This window comes from Bufo gargarizans, chromosome 10 (assembly GCF_014858855.1).
Source record: "Bufo gargarizans isolate SCDJY-AF-19 chromosome 10, ASM1485885v1, whole genome shotgun sequence".
In the NCBI taxonomy this organism is placed as follows: Eukaryota; Metazoa; Chordata; class Amphibia; order Anura; family Bufonidae; genus Bufo; species Bufo gargarizans.
Window position 1 is genome coordinate 30,900,828 of NC_058089.1, and position 20,982 is coordinate 30,921,809.

General features: G+C 40.6%; 1 protein-coding gene across 1 annotated transcript in view; it reads right to left on the reverse strand.

Moving 5' to 3' along the window:
* Nucleotides 1-20,982, reverse strand: part of LOC122920031 (mucin-2-like) — a 113,039-nt gene that overhangs the window by 24,613 nt on the left and 67,444 nt on the right. The window contains 8 exon segments of the mRNA XM_044269241.1: nucleotides 828-1,643; nucleotides 3,783-4,624; nucleotides 7,066-7,578; nucleotides 9,722-10,433; nucleotides 12,717-12,730; nucleotides 17,209-17,335; nucleotides 18,069-18,428; nucleotides 19,895-20,940. Coding sequence (XP_044125176.1) covers nucleotides 828-1,643; nucleotides 3,783-4,624; nucleotides 7,066-7,578; nucleotides 9,722-10,433; nucleotides 12,717-12,730; nucleotides 17,209-17,335; nucleotides 18,069-18,428; nucleotides 19,895-20,940 — 4,430 coding nt within the window.

Below are 20,982 nucleotides of genomic sequence, written 5' to 3' on the forward strand. Positions count from 1 at the left end.
TACAAATTCTCCGGACTTCTGGCCTGGATCCCAACCAGCATAAACAACAGTATCTGTGGCCGGTAGTAGTAGTGGAGAGAATATCACCAATATAGGATTGGTGCTATACTGTCCTCAGGGGTAGAAAGGCTAATCCCATGTAGTTATTTCTAGTTTCAGTTTATTAGGGCATCAAATCAACACATTTTAAAGGTGAAAAGCCATCTTCATTGGGTTCAATCCCAGATGAAAAATGGTTGTTCACATTCAAAATGTGTACTTTTGATGCAGTAATAAACGAAAACTAGAAGTAGCTATACTGGATTTACTGTTCAATCCCTGAGGACATTACCAGAATGTTGATTCTCTTTTTGCTGATATTGTCTCCACTACTGAATAAAAACTACACTTCCTGCATGTGGTCTGGTGTCTACCTCTTGGTGACGCTGAAAACAGAGGAAATGCCTGCTCAGCCAATTATAAAGATAAGTCACCACTGCATTAAGATCAGTTCTATTTATTTTTTTAATTTAAATTATTCTGAGGTTTTTAAAAATAATTATCATCTTACAGATAAGCCTTTCGAACAGGCTTTTTCACCACCAATATTTATGGCATATTCACAGAATATGCCATAAAAGATCTTATACTTGGGGTTACCACCTTTGCAACACCACCAACTAATAATGTTTACTCTATAGCACACATTTGAAAAAAGGACCAAAAAAACAGTACTGTGGTTTAAAACTATTTGGGTTACTTGGTTATAAATAAAACTGTAGAAATACATCTAATACTAATTAAATAAATATGCACTAAAGATATATGGTTCCTTGTTTCATTCTTACTTGAAGATGTGGTCACTGATGTAGTTGTAGCAGTCAAAGTGGTTGATGTTTGAGGTTCTGGAGTACTTGGGATGACAGAAGTAGTTGTACTCTCAGTGGTGGTGGTGGTTGCTGGTGATGAAGTTGTAGTCTCAGAGGTGGTGGTTGTTGGTGAAAGAGTTGTAGTCTCAGAGGTGGTGGTTGTTGGTGAAGTAGTTGTAGTCTCAGAGGTGGTGGTTGTTGGTGATGAAGTTGTAGTCTCAGAGGTGGTGGTTGTTGGTGAAGTAGTTGTAGTCTCAGAGGTGGTGGTTGTTGGTGAAGTAGTTGTAGTCTCAGAGGTGGTGGTAGTTGGTGAAGTAGTTGTAGTTTCAGAGGTGGTAGTTATTGGTGATGTAGTTGTCGTCTCAGTGGTGGTGGTCGTTGGTGATGTAGTTCTAGAAGTTGTAGTCTCAGATGTTGTTGGTGATGTAGTTGTTGTAGTTGTAGTAGTTGCATAAGTTGTAGTTAGGCAATCATCATGTAAAGGCCGGCAGCAGTACACACTGATCTCATAGTTGTAGCACACTGGCTTGTATCCTATAAGATCTTTGTTGCTACAGATGAGCCCAATGGAGACATCACAGGTCACCATCTGTCCCAACTGGTATAATGGCTTATCTGGGTATTTTGTTGCTCTGCAGGAAATGTTCTCTGGTTTCATATCACCCTCACACACTTCAAATCCAGCATTCTTGATGTTCTCATATGTCTCATAATCTCCTCCATTGGGTTCATATTTAGGAGTACTCACATCAAACCATTGTGACCACTTGCAAACAGGATCACAGTTAGGAGTTGCTAGATAAAACAGAAGTAAAATACATAACATTAACCAAGTAGACTCACTTAATATGAGTTCTAGAGAACAAATTAGCCTGGGCTGACACAATGCGGCTTCCAGTTGTGGCCGACACACTGCAACCTACAGTTGGTACACAATTTTGATGGCAATACTTTAACTTCAAAATCCTGTTATCATTGGCAGCTGAGGAAGGGCCTTAAAGATTAGCATAAAAAGGGTTTTCCGAGATTTTAATACTGATGACCTATCAGCGTACATTGTATAGCAGCTGTGTCTGGTATAGCACTCAGCCCCACTCACTTCTATGTGGCTAAACTGTGTCTAGGCCACATGACAGATGAACATGCCGTCACTGGCTTAGGAAATGTTGCGAGAAGGCCAGCGCTCACAGGACCGCCGTTGCCTTCTCAAACAGCTGTTTGGTGGGGACCCGGGATGTCAGACCCCCACCAATGCGATACTGATAACCTATCCAGAAGTTAGGTCATCAGTATTAAAATTACAGAAACCCTGTTTTACTGTGTATAAGCTACTAACAGGGATGAACAAATATCACAGGCCTTCAATCCTGAATTCCCCTTTCCCCTGGTTCTTATGGGGAAGTATTTAGAAAACATTATACTTTTGTTATTTTCAATCCATTTCTACTTTTGTCTTTATATTGGTTTCTGCATGCAATTTCTAAAGCCAATATCAGTAGTGGATTATAAAATGAGAGAAAGTATAAAGAACAGATACGACTTCTCTTCTTTTTAATTCATTTCTGATTTTGGTTTCCAAAACTGCATGCTGAAACCTGACAGTGCGGTCATACTCTCTTAGATACCTTTGTGCAGCATGACAAGGGGGAAAAAAACAAAATGGCCACATGATTTTTCCGCAATTGTGCAGTAGTTTTACCCTCAAAACCACCTGACTATTAACATAACTTTTAATGGGCATGCAGTTTGGTGGGTTAAACTGTGGTATGGCTGTAAAAATCATGTACTCATTATCAATCTTTAATCCGCACCCATCAGGAATGGGCATCACATGCTTCTGGCCAACACTACGTGTGCCCGTAACCTCACCACTGCTGCTGATCTAATAAACCAGTAGTATACGTGGAGGAACCACTGGCACTTGCTCTCCCTATTTTACAGGTCTCATGGCACCACCAACATGACTTTTTTTCAATGACAGATGAATGCCAAAATAAAGAAAAGAAAGGAGCACTTCATGTGCAGGACTATAAAACAAGGGGAGTAATGCAGGTATGGGTAAACAGTAATACATTAATAGGGTGATGTGCTGCGGGCATGACAGATATACAAGCATGGTACAAATTCTCTGGACTTCTGGCCTGGATCCCAACCAGCATAAACAACAGTATCTGTGGCCGGTAGTAGTAGTGGAGAGAATATCACCAATATAGGATTGGTGCTATACTGTCCTCAGGGGTAGAAAGGCTAATCCCATGTAGTTATTTCTAGTTTCAGTTTATTAGGGCATCAAAACAATACATTTCAAAGGTGAAAAGCCATCTTTATTGGGCTCAATCCCAGATGAAAAAGGTTGTTCACATTCAAAATGTGTACTTTTGATGCAGTAATAAACGAAAACTAGAAGTAGCTATACTGGATTTACTGTTCAATCCCTGAGGACATTACCAGAATGTTGATTCTCTTTTTGCTGATATTGTCTCGACTACTGAATAAAAACTACACTTCCTGGAATGTGGTCTGGTGTCTACCTCTTGGTGACTGAGGAAATGCCTGCTCAGCCAATTACTAAGACAAGTCACCACTGCACTAAGATCGTTTTTTTATTCATTTTTTATTTAAATTATTCTGAGGTTTTTAAAAATAATTATCATCTTACAGATAAGCCTTTCGAACGGGCGTTTTCACCACCAATATTTATGGCATATCCACAAAATATGCCATAAAGATCTTATACTTGGGGTTAACACCTTTGCAACACCACCAACTGATAAGGTTCACGCTATACCACACATTTGAAAAAAGGACCAAAAAACAGTACTGTGGTTTTAAACTATTTTGGTTACTTGGTTATAAATAAAACTGTAGAAATAAATCTAATACTAATTAAATAAATATGCACTAAAGATATATGGTTCCTTGTTTCATTCTTACTTGAAGATGCGGTCACTGATGTAGTTGTAGCAGTCGAAGTGGTTGATGTTGGAGATTCTGGAGTACTTGTGATGACAGAAGTAGTTGTACTCTCAGTGGTGGTGGTTGTTGGTGAAGTAGTTGTAGTCTCAGAGGTGGTGGTTGTTGGTGATGAAGTTGTAGTCTCAGAGGTAGTAGTTGTTGGTGAAAGAGTTGTAGTCTCAGAGGTGGTGGTGGTTGGTGAAGTAGTTGTAGTCTCAGAGGTGGTGGTTGTTGGTGATGAAGTTGTAGTCTCAGAGGTGGTGGTTGTTGGTGAAGTAGTTGTAGTCTCAGAGGTGGTAGTTGGTGATGTAGTTGTCGTCTCAGTGGTGGTGGTCGTTGGTGATGGAGTTCTAGAAGTTGTAGTCTCAGAGGTGGTAGTTGGTGATGTAGTTGTCGTCTCAGTGGTGGTGGTCGTTGGTGATGGAGTTCTAGAAGTTGTAGTCTCAGATGTTGTTGGTGATGTAGTTGTTGTAGTTGTAGTAGTTGTATAAGGTGTAGTTGGGCAATAGTCAGGTAAAGGCCGGCAACAGTACACACTGATCTCATAGTTGTAGCACACTGGCTTGTATCCTATAAGATCTTTGTTGTTACAGATGAGCCCAATGGAGACATCACAGGTCACCATCTGTCCCAACTGGTATAATGGCTTATCTGGGTATTTTGTTGCTCTGCAGGAAATGTTCTCTGGTTTCATATCACCCTCACACACTTCAAATCCAGCATTCTCAATGTTCTCATATGTCTCATAATCTCCTCCATTGGGTTCATATTTAGGAGTACTCACATCAAACCATTGTGACCACTTGCAAACAGGATCACAGTTAGGAGTTGCTAGATAAAACAGAAGTAAAATACATAACATTAACCAAGTAGACTCACTTAATATGAGTTCTAGAGAACAAATTAGTCTGGGCTGACACAATGTGGCTTCCAGTTGTGGCCGACACACTGCAACCTACAGTTAGTAAACAATTTTGGTGGCAATACTTTAACTTCAAAATCCTGTTATCATTGGCAGCTGAGGAAGGGCCTTAAAGTTAAGCATAAAAAGAGTTTTCCGAGATTTTAATACTGATGACCTTTCAGCGTACATTGTATAGCAGCTGTGTCTGGTATAGCACTCAGCCCCACTCACTTCTATGTGGCTGAACTGTGTCTAGGCCACATGACAGATGAACATGCAGTCACTGGCTTAGGAAATGTTGCGAGAAGGCCCCAGTGCTCACAGGAGCGCCGTTGCCTTCTCAAACAGCTGTTTGGTGGGGACCCTGGATGTCAGACCCCCACCAATACGATACTGATAACCTATCCAGAAGTTAGGTCATCAGTATTAAAATCACGGAAACCCAATTTTACTGTGTATAAGCTACTAACAGGGATGAACAAATATCACAGGCCTTCAATCTTGAATTCCCCTTTCCTCTGGTTCTTATGGGGAAGTATTTAGAAAACATTATACTTTTGTTATTTTCAATCCATTTCTACTTTTGTCTTTATATTGGTTTCTGCATGCAATTTTTAAAGCCAATATCAGTAGTGGATTATAAAATGAGAGAAAGTATAAAGAACAGATACAACTTCTCTTCTTTTTAATTCACTCCTGATTTTGGTTTCCAAAACTGCATGCTGAAACCTGACAGTGCGGTCATACTCTCTTAGATACCTTTGTGCAGCATGACAAGGGGGAAAAAAACAAAATGGCCACATGATTTTTCCGCAATTGTGCAGTAGTTTTATCCTCAAAACCACCTGACTATTAACATCACTTTTAATGGGCATGCAGTTTGGTGGGTTAAACTGTGGTATGGCTGTAAAAATCATGTACTCATTATCAATCTTTAAACTGCACCCATCAGGAATGGGCATCACATGCTTCTGGCCAACACTACGTGTGCCCGTAACCTCACCACTGCTGCTGATCTAATAAACCAGTAGTATACGTGGAGGAACCACTGGCAATTGCTCTCCCTATTTTACAGGTCTCATGGCACCACCAACATGACTTTTTTCAATGACAGATGAATGCCAAAATAAAGAAAAGAAAGGAGCACTTCATGTGCAGGACTATAAAACAAGGGGAGTAATGCAGGTTTCGGTAAACAGTAATACATTAATAGGGTGATGTGCTGCGGGCATGACAGATATACAAGCATGGTACAAATTCTCTGGACTTCTGGCCTGGATCCCAACCAGCATAAACTACAGTATCTGTGGCCGGTAGTAGTAGTGGAGAGAATATCACCAATATAGGATTGGTGCTATACTGTCCTCAGGGGTAGAAAGGCTAATCCCATGTAGTTATTTCTAGTTTCAGTTCATTAGGGCATCAAATCAACACATTTCAAAGGTGAAAAGCCATCTTCATTGGGCTCAATCCCAGATGAAAAAGGTTGTTCACATTCAAAATGTGTACTTTTGATGCAGTAATAAACGAAAACTAGAAGTAGCTATACTGAATTTACTGTTCAATCCCCGAGGACATTACCAGAATGTTGATTCTCTTTTTGCTGATATTGTCTCCACTACTGAATAAAAACTACACTTCCTGGAATGTGGTCTGGTGTCTACCTCTTGGTGACTGAGGAAATGCCTGCTCAGCCAATTACTAAGACAAGTCACCACTGCACTAAGATCATTTTTTTATTTATTTAAATTATTCTGAGGTTTTTAAAAATAATTATCATCTTACAGATAAGCCTTTCGAACAGGCTTTTTCACCACCAATATTTATAGCATATATTTATGGCATATCCACAGAATATGCCATAAAGATCTTATACTTGGGGTTAACACCTTTGCAACACCACCAACTAATAAGGTTCACTCTATACCACACATTTGAAAAAAGGACAAAAAAAACTGTACCGTGGTTTAAAACTATTTGGGTTACTTGGTTATAAATAAAACTGTAGAAATAAATCTAATACTAATTAAATCAATATGCACTAAAGATATATGGTTCCTTGTTTCATTCTTACTTGAAGATGCGGTCACTGATGTAGTTGTAGCAGTCGAAGTGGTTGATGTTGGAGATTCTGGAGTACTTGTGATGACAGAAGTAGTTGTACTCTCAGTGGTGGTGGTTGTTGGTGAAGTAGTTGTAGTCTCAGAGGTGGTGGTTGTTGGTGATGAAGTTGTAGTCTCAGAGGTAGTAGTTGTTGGTGAAAGAGTTGTAGTCTCAGAGGTGGTGGTGGTTGGTGAAGTAGTTGTAGTCTCAGAGGTGGTGGTTGTTGGTGATGAAGTTGTAGTCTCAGAGGTGGTGGTTGTTGGTGAAGTAGTTGTAGTCTCAGAGGTGGTAGTTGTTGGTGAAGTAGTTGTAGTCTCAGAGGTGGTCGTTGGTGATGTAGTTGTCGTCTCAGTGGTGGTGGTCGTTGGTGATGGAGTTCTAGAAGTTGTAGTCTCAGATGTTGTTGGTGATGTAGTTGAAGTAGTTGTATAAGGTGTAGTTGGGCAATAGTCAGGTAAAGGCCGGCAGCAGTACACACTGATCTCATAGTTGTAGCACACTGGCTTGTATCCTATAAGATCTTTGTTGTAACAGATGAGCCCAATGGAGACATCACAGGTCACCATCTGTCCCAACTGGTATAATGGCTTATCTGGGTATTTCGTTGCTCTGCAGGAAATGTTCTCTGGTTTCATATCACCCTCACACACTTCAAATCCAGCATTCTCAATGTTCTCATAAGTCTCATAATCTCCTCCATTGGGTTCATATTTAGGAGTACTCACATCAAACCATTGTGACCACTTGCAAACAGGATCACAGTTAGGAGTTGCTAGATAAAACAGAAGTAAAATACATAACATTAACCAAGTAGACTCACTTAATATGAGTTCTAGAGAACAAATTAGTCTGGGCTGACACAATGCAGCTTCCAGTTGTGGCCGACACACTGCAACCTACAGTTGGTAAACAATTTTGGTGGGAATACTTCAACTTCAAAATCCTGTTATCATTGGCAGCTGAGGAAGGGCCTTAAAGTTTAGCATAAAAGGGTTTTCTGAGATTTTAATACTGATGACCTTTCAGTGTACATTGTATAGCAGCTGTGTCTGGTATAGCACTCAGCCCCACTCACTTCTATATGGCTGAACTGTGTCTAGGCCACATGACAGATGAACATGCAGTCACTGGCTTAGGAAATGTTGTGAGAAGGCCAGCGCTCACAGGAGCGCCGTTGCCTTCTCAAACAGATGTTTGGTGGGGACCCTGGTTGTGAGACCCCCACCAATTCGATACTGATAACCTATCCTGAGGTTAGGTCATCAGTATTAAAATCACGGAAACCCCATTTTCCTGTGTATAGGCTACTAACAGGGATGAACAAATATCACAGGCCTTCAATCTTGAATTCCCCTTTCCCCTAGTTCTTATGGGGAAGTATTTAGAAAACATTATACTTTTGTTATTTTCAATCCTTTTCTACTTTTGTCTTTATATTGGTTTCTGCATGCAATTTTTAAAGCCAATATCAGTAGTGGATTATAAAATGAGAGAAAGTATAAAGAACAGATACAACTTCTCTTCTTTTTAATTCACTCCTGATTTTGGTTTCCAAAACTGCATGCTGAAACCTGACAGTGCGGTCATACTCTCTTAGATACCTTTGTGCAGCATGACAAGGGGAAAAAAATCAAAATGGCCACATGATTTTGCAGCAATTGTGCAGTAGCTTTACCCTCAAAACCACCTGACTATTAACATAACTTTTAATGGGCATGTAGTTTGGTGGGTTAAACTGTGGTATGGCTGTAAAAATCATGTACTCATTATCAATCTTTAAACTGCACCCATCAGGAATGGGCATCACATGCTTCTGGCCAACACTACGTGTGCCCGTAACCTCTCCACTCCTGCTGATCTAATAAACCAGTAGTATACGTGGAGGAACCACTGGCACTTGCTCTCTCCCTATTTTACAGGTCTCATGGCACCACCAACATGACTTTTTTTAATGACAGATGAATGCCAAAATAAAGAAAAGAAAGGAGCACTTCATGTGCAGGACTATAAAACAAGGGGAGGAATGCAGGTTTGGGTAAACAGTAATACATTAACAGGGTGATGTGCTGCAGGCATGACAGATATACAAGCATGGTACAAATTCTCTGGACTTCTGGCCTGGATCCCAACCAGCATAAACGACAGTATCTGTGGCCGGTAGTAGTAGTGGAGAGAATATCACCAATATAGGATTGGTGCTATACTGTCCTCAGGGGTAGAAAGGCTAATCCCATGTAGTTATTTCTAGTTTCAGTTTGGGCATCAAAACAATACATTTCAAATGTGAAAAGCCATCTTCATTGGGCTCAATCCCAGATGAAAAAGGTTGTTCACATTCAAAATGTGTACTTTTGATGCAGTAATAAACGAAAACTAGAAGTAGCTATACTGGATTTACTGTTCAATCCCTGAGGACATTACCAGAATGTTGATTCTCTTTTTGCTGATATTGTCTCCACTACTGAATAAAAACTACACTTCCTGGAATGTGGTCTGGTGTCTACCTCTTGGTGACTGAGGAAATGCCTGCTCAGCCAATTACTAAGACAAGTCACCAAGTATTTTTTTTAATTTAAATTATTCTGAAGTTTTTAAAAATAATTTTAATCTTACCAATAAGCCTTTTCAAAAGGGCTTTTTCACCACCAATATTTATGGCATAGCCACAGAATATGCTATAAAGATCTCATACTTGGGGTTACCACCTTTGGAACACCACCAACTAATAATGTTTACTCTATACCACACATTTGAAAAAAGGACAAAAAAATACAATACTGCGGTTTAAAGCTATTTGGGATTCTTGGTTATAAATAAAACTGTAGAAATAAATATAATACTAATTAAATAAATATGCACTAAAGATATATGGTTCCTTGTTTCATTCTTACTTGAAGATACGGTCACTGATGTAGTTGTAGCAGTTGAAGTGGTTGGTGTTGGAGGTTCTGGAGTACTTGTGATGACAGAAGTAGTTGTAGTCTCAGAGGTGGTGGTTGTTGGTGATGGAGTTGTAGTTTCAGAGGTGGTAGTCGTTGGTGATGTAGTTGTAGTCTCAGAGGTGGTGGTCGTTGGTGATGTAGTTGTAGTCTCAGAGGTGGTGGTCGTTGGTGATGTAGTTGTAGTCTCAGAGGTGGTGGTAGTTGATGATGGAGTTGTAGTTTCAGAGGTGGTGGTTGTTGGTGATGTAGTTGTAGTTTCAGAAGTGGTGGTTGTTGGTGATGTAGTTGTAGTTTCAGAGGTGGTAGTTGTTGGTGATGTAGTTGTAGTAGTGGTTTTAGAGGTTGTTGTAAAGCATTCTTCAGGTAAAGGTCGGCAGCAGTACACACTGATCTCATAGTTGTAGCACACAGGCATGAACCCTGTTTGATCTTTGTTGTAACAGATTAGGCCAGTGGAGACATCACAGGCCAATGTCTGTCCCAGCTGGTCTAGTGTCATATCTGGGAATTTCTGTGCTCTGCAGGAAATGTTTTCTGGTCTCATATCACCCTCACACACTTCTAATCCAGCATTTGTGATGTTCTCATATGTCTCAAAATCTCCTCCATTGGGTTCATATTTAGGATAACTCACATCAAACCACGGTGACCATGTGCAGGAAGGATCACAGTTAGGAGTTACTAGATAAAATAGAAATAAAATACATAACATTAACCAATTGCACTCACTTAATATGAGCTCTAAAGAACAAATTAGTGTGGGAGGACAAAATGCAGCTGCCAGTTGTGTCCGACACACTGCAACCTACAGTTGCTACACAATTTTGGTGGGAATACTTCAATTTCAACTTTAAAATCCTCTGGTCAATGGCAGCTGTGGGAGGGCCTTAAAAAGTAACAAAATATTTGTTAACATGTCCCTAATGCCCTAACAATTTTTTTTAAAATATACTTTATTAATGTATTTTGTATTTTTAATAGACCCCCCCAAAGCGCACCTTTCCCTGTGAGCTTAAAATTGACTTTTCTGTACACCGCTGACTTCTCAGTAGTGTACAGAGTTGTCACTTCATCAATGGGGCCACAGTGCAGGGCCTACGGGCAAGAGCACACATTGCAGCTCCTGTCTGTGCCCCCCCCCCCCGGAGGTTTACTAAATGCTGGCATAGCACATGGGTACCCTATAACCACGTGCTATGCCAGGATCAGCTGAGCGGAGTGAGCTCCTGCCTGAGCCTGCTTCTCTAAGCTAAAAGTCCTGCATGTCAGCTCTTACCTTAGTGAAGCAGGCAAAGGCAGGAGCCGCTCCACTCAGCTAATCCTGGCATAGCACATGGTTACAGGGCACCCTTGTGCTATTCCAGCAATAAACCTCCGGGGGAGAACGGGCAGGAGCAGCAATGTGTGCTTCTGCCTGTACTCCCTGCGCTGCGGCCCCATTGAGAAACTGTAAACTCCGTACACCGCTGACAAGTTCCACAGAGAAAGGTGCGCCTTGAGTGGGGGGGGGGGAGGTTTAGTCTATTCAAAATAATACAAAATGCATTAATAAAGTACATGACAAAAACTGTTATTAGAGCATTAGGGACATTAACAAAAATTTATTGAAAAGTTTACTTACTTTTTAAAGTTAAGCGTAAAACGGGTTTTCTGAGATTTTAATACTGATAACCTTTTCGCTGTACATTGTATAGCAGCTGTGCCTGGTATAGCGCTGAGCCCCATTCACTTCTATAGGGCTGAACTGCGTCTAGGCCACGTGACACATGAACGTGCCGTCACTGACTAAGGGAGAGCACAGGAGCGCCGTTGCCTTCTCAAACAGCTGTTTGGTGGGGGTCTCTGGTGTCAGACCCCGACCAATAAGATACTGATAACCTATCCAGAGGATAGTTCATCAGTATTAAAATCATGGAAACACCATTGTACTGTGCATAGGTTACTAGCAGGCTACAGGACTTCATTCTTGAATTCCCCTTTCCCCTGGTCTTCTCACACAGTGGGGAAGTATTTAGAAAACATTATACTTTTGTTATTTTCAATCCATTTCTACTTTTGTCTTTATATTTGTTTCCGCGTGCAACTTTTGAAGCCAATATCAGGAGTGGATTATAAAAGGAGAGAAAATATAAAGAACAGATACGACTTCTCTTCTTTTTAATTTACTCCTCATGTTGGTTTCCAAAACTCTCTTAGATACCTTTGTGCGGCTAATTGGCCACACAATTTTGCATCAATTTTACCCTCAAAACCACCTGACTATTAACATAACTTTGAATGGGCATGCAGTTTGGTGGGTTAAACTGTGGTATTGCTGTAGAAATCATGTACACATTATCAATCTTTAAACCGCACCCACCAGGAATGGGCATCACATGCTTCTGGCCAACACTACGTGTGCCCGTAACCTCACCACTGCTGCTGATCTAATAAACCAGTAGTATATGTAGAGGAACCACTGGCACTTGCTCTGCCCATTTTACAGGTCTCATGGCACCACCAACATGACTTTTTTTCAATGACAGATGAATGCCAAAATAAAGAAAAGAAAGGAGCACTTCATTTGCAGGGCTATAAAACAAGGGGAGGAATGCAGGTATGGGTAAACAGTAATACATTAACAGGGTGATGTGCTGCGGGCATGACAGATATACAAGCATGGTACAAATTCTCTGGACTTCTGGCCTGGATCCCAACCAGCATAAACTACAGTAACTGTGGCCGGTAGTAGTTGTGGAGAAAATATCACCAATATAGGATTGGTGCTATACTGTCCTCAGGGGTAGAAAGGCTAATCCCATGTAGTTATTTCTAGTTTCAGTTTATTAGGGCATCAAAACAATACATTTCAAAGGTGAAAAGCCATCTTCATTGGGCTCAATCCCAGATGAAGAAGGTTGTTCACATTCAAGAAGGTTGTTCAGAATCAAAATGTTTACTTTTGATGCAGTAATAAACGAAAACTAGAAGTAACTATACTGAATTTACTGTTCAATCCCTGAGGACATTACCAGAATGTTGAATCTCTTTTTCCTGATGTTCTCTCCACTACTGAATAAAAACTACACTTCCTGGAATGTGGTCTGGTGTCTACCTCTTGGAAATAGAGGAAATGCCTGCTCAGCCAAGCCAAATTATTATAAGACAAGTCACAACTGTGTTATGGTCAGTATTAATAAAAAAAAAATATATATATATTTTTTTTACTATTCTGATCCTTTTGAAAAGGCTTTTCACCACCAATAATCCACAGAATATGCCATAAGGATCTCATACTTGGGGTTATCACCTGGAACCCCACCAACTAATAATGTTCACTCTATACCACACATTAGAAAAAATAGAGTAGTTTGAGTTGAAATCTTTCAGCTCCTAGCTCACCAGGACCAAAAGGGCATAAAGCATAGAGTACCTTCACAATGCTCCTGCTTTTAATGCTTCAGCCCATGGGCAAAGCTTCTTGGAAAGAATTTATTTTACTATTATGCAGCACATTCCTGGAAAGCCGCTGCTTCTGTTCTGTGACAATGGCAGGACCGAATAGGCGTTCCATATCTGTGGGATCAGGATGCTGCACTTAGAGGCAGGCAGACAGCAGTACAGCTGGGTGGGTGAGTCTCACAGGGGATCAGCTGCTTCCTCCTTGGTGGCCACATAGACTGCCTATAGTGTCTATCTGTCACTAAGATGATTGGTGGAGCAGCAATGTGCTTCTAAATCAATCAGATTAGCATTTAGTGCTGCATTGCAAAGGAAAGGGGTAAGAGCCTGGACAGAGGGCGGCTTTGGATGTAGTGTTCTTGGATTTTGCAAAGGCTTTTGATACTGTCCCTCATAGACATTTAATAGGTAAAATAAGGTCTATAGGTTTAGAAAGTATAGTCTGTAATTGGATTGAAAACTGTCTGAAGGACCGTGTCCAGAGAGTTGTGGTCAATGATTTCTATTCAGAATGGTCCCAGGTTATAAGTGGTGTACCCCAAGGTTCAGTGCTGGGTCCTGTATTATCTAATTTATTTCCATTTTTGCAGATGACACTAAGCTATGTAGTACTGTGCAGTCTTCGGAAGATGTCCATAAACTACAAGCTGAATTGGACACTCTGGGTGAATGGGCATCAACTTGACAAATGAGGTTCAATGTGGATAAATGTAAAGTTATGCATTTGGGTGGTAATAATCTAAGTGCATCATATGTCCTAAGGGATGTAACACTGGGAGGGTCTCTTGTAGAGAAAGTCTTTGATGTCCTTGTAGATCAAAGATTAAATAACAGCATACAATGTCAATCAACTGCTTTTAAGGCCACCAGGATACTGTCATGCATTAAACGAGGCATGGACTCGCAGGACAGGGATGTAATATTACTAATTTATAAAGCTTTTCTGTGGCCTCATCTGGAATATGCAGTTCAGTTCTGGGCACCAGTTCATAGAAAGGATGCTCTGGAGCTGGAGAGAGTACAGAAGAGAGCGACTAAACTCATAAGGGGCATGGAGGGTCTTGTAATTTATTTAGTCTTGAGAAGAGACGTCTAAGGGGGGACATGATTAACCTATACAAAAATATAAATGGCTCATACACAAAATATGCTGAAAAGCTGTTCCATGTAAAATACCAAGACAAGGGGCACTGCCTCCGACTGGAGAAGATAAAGTTCAGCCCCCAGAGGGATCAAGAATTTTTCACTGCAATAGTCTAACTCACGACGTGGTCACAGCAGGAACAGTGGACAGTTTTAAAAAGTGCCTAGATAAGTTCTTGAAAGTAAATGACATTAATGCTTATGAAACTGTGCAGAAATCTGGGTCTCCCTTCCTTTTCTAAAATTTGCGTCCCCACATCCCTTGATTGAAATTTATTGGACTTTATTGGATTTTTTTTCAGCCGTATTTACTATGTAACTAAAATGAATCACTCCTCACTCCTCTCTCCTCGTCCTCTGCCAGGACCTCCACTACAGGAAGGAAAGTCATGCCATGGTTGTAGCGTGCAGTGGCACTCCACTGTTTAAACCCCTGGCAACATGGATGCCCAAAAGGCAGGGATGTAAAGAAATAAAAGATTTAAAAAAGATGTCCTCTGTGGTGGCACCCCCTTCAGACCGCTACCCTAGGCTAGTGTCCTTTAGTGCCTAATTGGAAATACGCCCCTGTCTCTCTCCATGCATCGGGGGGGGGGGGGGGAAGCAAGACAAACTCAATAGAAAGTAAATCTTGCTTCTGATTACTGCAGTGAGGAGAGAGAACGCACTATGGAAGTGTTTCTCTCTACCCATCAGTGGGGGATCTCAGTCACCAATCAAAACCTTTGATACCGTTTGTCTCTATGACATATAAGAAGTTTCCTGAACACTCTTTAAAGTGACATGAACACTTAACACTAAACACTTTACCCTTTAATGTGACATGCTATAAGTAGATACCTTACAATCATTACAATCAATTTTCTTATGAACATAACTTGGAGCAGTTAATGCAGTACAGATTTGTATGTATGGTGGATGTCAGGTTTTTGAAGATCACCCCACAGCCGATTAGTAGAGATGTCCCGAACTATTCGCCGGCGAATAGTTCCCGGCGAACATAGCTTGTTCGCGTTCGCCGCTGCGGGCGAACATATGCGATGTTCGGTCCGCCTCCTATACGTCATCATTGAGCAAACTTTGACCCTGTACCTCACAGTCAGCAGACATATTCCAGCCAATCAGCAGCAGACCCTCACTCCCAGACCCTCCCACCGCCTATCAAAAAGCATCTATCTTAAATTTATTCTGAAGCTGCAGTGTCACAAAGTTGTAATCACAATGTGATTAATACAGGTTATATTAATGGCATTGCAATTACAACTTAGAGCTGGGTTCCTAATGGTTATATTGATAGAACGAAGATTGAGAATATAGTGCTATATTCGTTGTAAATTCTAGCAATACAACCATTAGGAACTCAGATCTAAGTTGTAATCGCAATGCGAATGCAAGCTAAGTTCCTAATGGTTGTATTGCTAGAATTGACGAATATAACGAATATAGCGCTATATTCTCAATCTTCGTTATATTCTAGCAATACAACCATTAGGAACCCAGCAGCTCTAAGTTGAAATCGCAATGCGATTTATATAACCTGCATTAATCGCATTGCGATTACAACTTTGTCAAATCCGACAGTACATTCTAGCATGGAGCCGTTCCCATGGTGATGGGGATGCCCCATGAGCACGGAAGTCGGCAGAAGCTCTAAGTTGAAATCGCAATGCGATCAATTCAAGTTCTATAAATCGCATTGCGATTTCAACAGAACTTCTGCTGACTTCCGTGCTCATGGAGCGTCCCCATCACCATGGGAACGGCTCCATGCTAGAATGTACTGTCGGATTTGAGAAAGTTGAAATCGCAATGCGATTAATTCAAGTTCTATAAATCGCATTGCGATTTCAACTTACCACACTCTGCGTCAACTACGTAATTTTCCATGGGAGTTTTGCCATGGATCCCCCTCCGGCATGCCACAGTCCAGGTGTTGGTCCCCTTGAAACAACTTTTCCATCACTATTGTGGCCACAAAGAGTACCTGTGGGTTTTCAAATTCGCCTTCCTATTGATGTCTATTGCGGTTCGCACGTTCGCGAACATTTGCGGAAATTCGCGTTCGCCGTTCGCGTTCGCCGTTTGCGAACGGAAAATTTTATGTTCGCGACATCACTACCGATTAGTCCCTGCTGTATCACACAGAAGACATCCATTAGCAGTGTCTGTTATCGGAAGCAACTCCCATTACTGACACTTAATCCCTCACATACTATAGTCCAGTGATGGCTAACCTCTGGCACTCCAGTTGTGGTAAAACTATGACTCCCATCATGCTCCATTTATTTCTATGGAGTTCTGAGCACAGCCAAGCAAGTATGCATCTTGAGAGTTGTAGTTTTACCATAGCTGGAGTGCCGGAGGTTAGCCATCACAGCTATAGTCTATTGCAAGCGTGGCATTTGAGTAGAGGCTCCCTTCGACGATCAAACATCCACCTGTAAGAAGACTACCAGAGCTGTTCTGTTAACATGGCAGCCTGGGAACTTCCAAAGGCTCCCAGATCAGCCATAGAAAAGTTCCTATTTAGACTTGTCTTATGCTGATGGTCTTAAGGTCGATCACCAAAATCAGATGGATTTTAGGGAGGCAGCACTCCAAGCATAGCATTATGTGCACAGTTGTGGTTATGACTTTTGCTATATAAATATAAAACTGTAATTGAATGATTCAGGAGTAGAAGTATCTGGAGGACATCATTGTCTCTGAGGCCCAGTGTACCTCTACCTTTAGCAAGCCGATGGAGAAACTGGCTGGCTTCCAGGGCTGTTCTTACAAAACATAGTCTGAGAGAGAAAGATTTGTTAAATTGTACGTACCGGTACTTGGACTTGACGTTGGAGTTGTCTCTTCAGTTTCTTCAGTTGTACACTCTGTGGTGGTGACTGGTGTTGGTAAAGTTGTGGTCACACTAGTTGTAGTGGGGCTTGTAGTTGTGCTCTTTGTTGTAGTCACACTGGGGGTTGGAGTTGTAGGCTCTGTGTTTTTAGAAGCAGAGTCTTAACAATAAGTGGGTGAAACTAAACATTATTAAAGGGTTTTCTGGAACTTAAATATTAATAATTTATTCTCATCAATATTTAATGGGTTCCAGGCATGGCAAATAAGTGCTGCAGTGCTACAAGTGGATATTCTATCTACATGTATATAAAAAAAAACTGTGTTCACAAGGAGAACAAGCCCCATCTTCCAGGAGCGGCAGAGGAGCTCCATTTAAATTTTAGCTATGATGACACCTATGCTATATGTACATTACTGAATGTACAACAATGTTTTACTTCATGTGCAAGTCCTGTATATATATATATATATATATATATATATATATGATGACTGCTTCAAGTAATATGAGGCAAAGGAAAGATATATTAAACCGCCTAAAAGAAAAACCATTTGATGTCTATAGCGACCACTCACATCACAGCTTTTATTTTGTACTTGACTTTTGAAAAATAAAAACTGTGCTGTGATGGGTTTCTGTGGGCAGCAGACAGCTTTTCATGTAGATGATTATCATAAATCATTTATGTGTGACGTTGAAAACAATGCAAACACACTTACTGCAGAACATACTGACTAGGAAAGATTTAGAGGGAGATTTATCAAAACTCCATAGCAACCAATCAATATTCCATTTTTCAGAGCTACTTTGGAAAATGAAAGGATCAATCTTACAGGTTGCTATTTTGGAAACATATTACTTTTTTAGTGAATATTGTAAATAAACTTTACCTGAGGTTGTAGTTGTAGTAGTGGTGGTTGGAGATGTACAGAAACCAGGTAGAGGTCGGCAGCAGTACACACTGATCTCATAGTTGTAGCACACAGGCATGAACCCTGTTTGATCTTTGTTGTAACAGATGAGGCCAGTGGAGACATTACAGGTCAATGTCTGTCCCAGCTGGTCTAGTGTCATATCTGGGAATTTCTGTGCTCTGCAGGAAATGTCCTCTGGTCTCATATCACCCTCACACACTTCTAATCCAGCATTTGTGATGTTCTTATAGGTCTCAAAATCTCCTCCATTGGGTTCATATTTTGGATAACTCACATCAAACCACGGTGACCACTTGCAATCAGGAACACAAATACCTACAAAAATCAGAACATATTTTATTGTCAATAAATATTATGATAAATATAAAACAGATATCCACAGTATATGTTCCTTATAGTAGAGACAAAAAGTAACACACTTGTCACACATTAGTGGTTTCAAATGTAGTAGTCTTAGTATTCATTTAAAATGTTAATATTTGAACATCTAAAATAATAAAATAAAAAAAACGGAGAGCAATGTATATTGTAGTGTACAGGTGTTTAACTATACTGATATAAAAAGCCACTGTGCTCTATATGTGTTTCCATTTTAAATATTACTTGCAAATTCACAGGAAATATGCATTGAATGCATGATAGGTCATAGGTAGACAGACTCAAAAACACCTGTGATAGAAAAGTCAACCCAGAAATAACATATTGGCGTAGTCTATTATATTTTTGACAACTGTTCTATGATGGACAAATTGAGTCTCTGTAAGTGTGATGAACTGCACTCTACCTTGCATCTATTTGAAAAATAATAGTTTTTTGTGCATGTCTTTGCATACCTGATCCTAATTTGTTATGTTCTTATAATATACCTCTTTTAGTTACTCAACTTAGAGACGTCTGTAACCACTTCTTATTATTTGATATAAATATGTATTCTAGATATGATTTATACTGTAATGCAATTAATGCACATATTCCACATCTCTTTATGAAGTATCCCGCTTTTTCTGAATTTTCCTTTATGGTTTTTGCTTGTTTGCCTATGTAAGTAATGTAGCTTTTTACAGGGTTTGTCTGTTTACCAAGTCAGTTTAGAGGCTGATTGGACAGGGTTTAAAATAGAAACATTTGAGCATTCATATTTTTAGGGCTCAATAGTCACGTGGTGTTTGTGACATATCACTATTGAGGCAATTGATTGGTTAGCAGTGCCACCAATAGTCACATGTATAAGGCACTTCATCTCTAATGGGCTGGCAGATACAGGAGCCGCCAGGGACAGGAACCTCATCACTGCAATGGGGACACTGTAAATAAAAGCCTTTTGTTAAGTTTTTTTTATTTATTTTTTTATATATATTCTATATCTACCCAGCCCTTAAATTCAATTTCATCTCAATCAATCAAGCATTTTCATATTATAATATTTTATAATGTTTCTCACCTGAAGTTGTAGTGAACTTTGTAGTGGTAAAAAAAAATCTAATGCTAATTAAATCAATTTGCACTAAAGATGTTTTGGGGGTTATTTTTCAAACTGGTGTAAAGTAGAACTGGCTTAGTTGCCCATAGCAACCGATCAGATTCCTCCTTTTATTTTCCAAAGGAGCTGTCCGAAATGAAAGGTTGAATCTGATTGGTTGCCATAGGCAACTAAGCCAGTTCTACTTTATACCAGTTTAATAAATCACCACCTTTGTTTCTAGTTTAATTCTTACTTGAAAATGTGGTCACTGATGTAGTTGTTGCAGTCGTAGTGGTTGGTGTTGGAGGTTCTAGAGTACTCGTGATGACAGAAGTAGTTGTGGTCTCAGAGGTGGTGGTTGCTGGTGATGTAGTTGTCGTCTCAGAGGTGGTGGTTGTTGATGATGTAGTTGTAGTTTCAGAGGTGGTGGTTGTTGGTGATGTAGTTGTCCACTCAGAGGTGGTGGTTGTTGGTGATGGAGTTGTAGTCTCAGAGGTGGTGGTTGTTGGTGATGTAGTTGTCCACTCAGAGCTGTGGGTTGTTGGTGAATTAGTTGAAGTTGCTGTAGTTGTGGTTGTTGGTGATGTAGTTGTCGTCTCAGAGGTGGTGGTTGTTGGTGATGTAGTTGTCCACTCAGAGGTGGTGGTTGTTGGTGATGGAGTTGTAGTCTCAGAGGTGGTGGTTGTTGGTGATGTAGTTGTCCACTCAGAACTGTGGGTTGTTGGTGAATTAGTTGAAGTTGCTGTAGTTGTGGTTGTTGGTGATGTGGTTGTCGTCTCAGAGGTGGTGGTTGTTGGTGATGTAGTTGTCCACTCAGAGGTGGTGGTTGTTGGTGATGGAGTTGTAGTCTCAGAGGTGGTGGTTGTTGGTGATGTAGTTGTCCACTCAGAACTGTGGGTTGTTGGTGAATTAGTTGAAGTTGATGTAGTTGTGGTTGTTGGTGATGTAGTTGTCGTCTCAGAGGTGGTGGTTGTTGGTGATGTAGTTGTCCACTCAGAGGTGGTGGTTGTTGGTGATGGAGTTGTAATCTCAGAGGTGGTGGTTGTTGGTGATGTAGTTGTCCACTCAGAACTGTGGGTTGTTGGTGAATTAGTTGAAGTTGCTGTAGTTGTGGTTGTTGGTGATGTAGTTGTCGTCTCAGAGGTGGTGGTTGTTGGTGATGTAGTTGTCCACTCAGAGGTAGTGGTTGTTGGTGAAGTAGTTGAAGTTGCTGTACTTGTGGTTGTTGGTGATGTAGTTGTAGTCTCAGAGGTGGTGGTTGTTGGTGATGTGGTTGTCCACTCAGAGGTGGTGGTTGTTGGAGAAGTAGTTGTAGTTGTTGGAGTTGTGGTTGTTGGTGATGTAGTTGTCGTCTCAGAGTTGGTGGTTGTTGGTGATGTAGTTGTCCATTCAGAAGTCGGTGGTTGT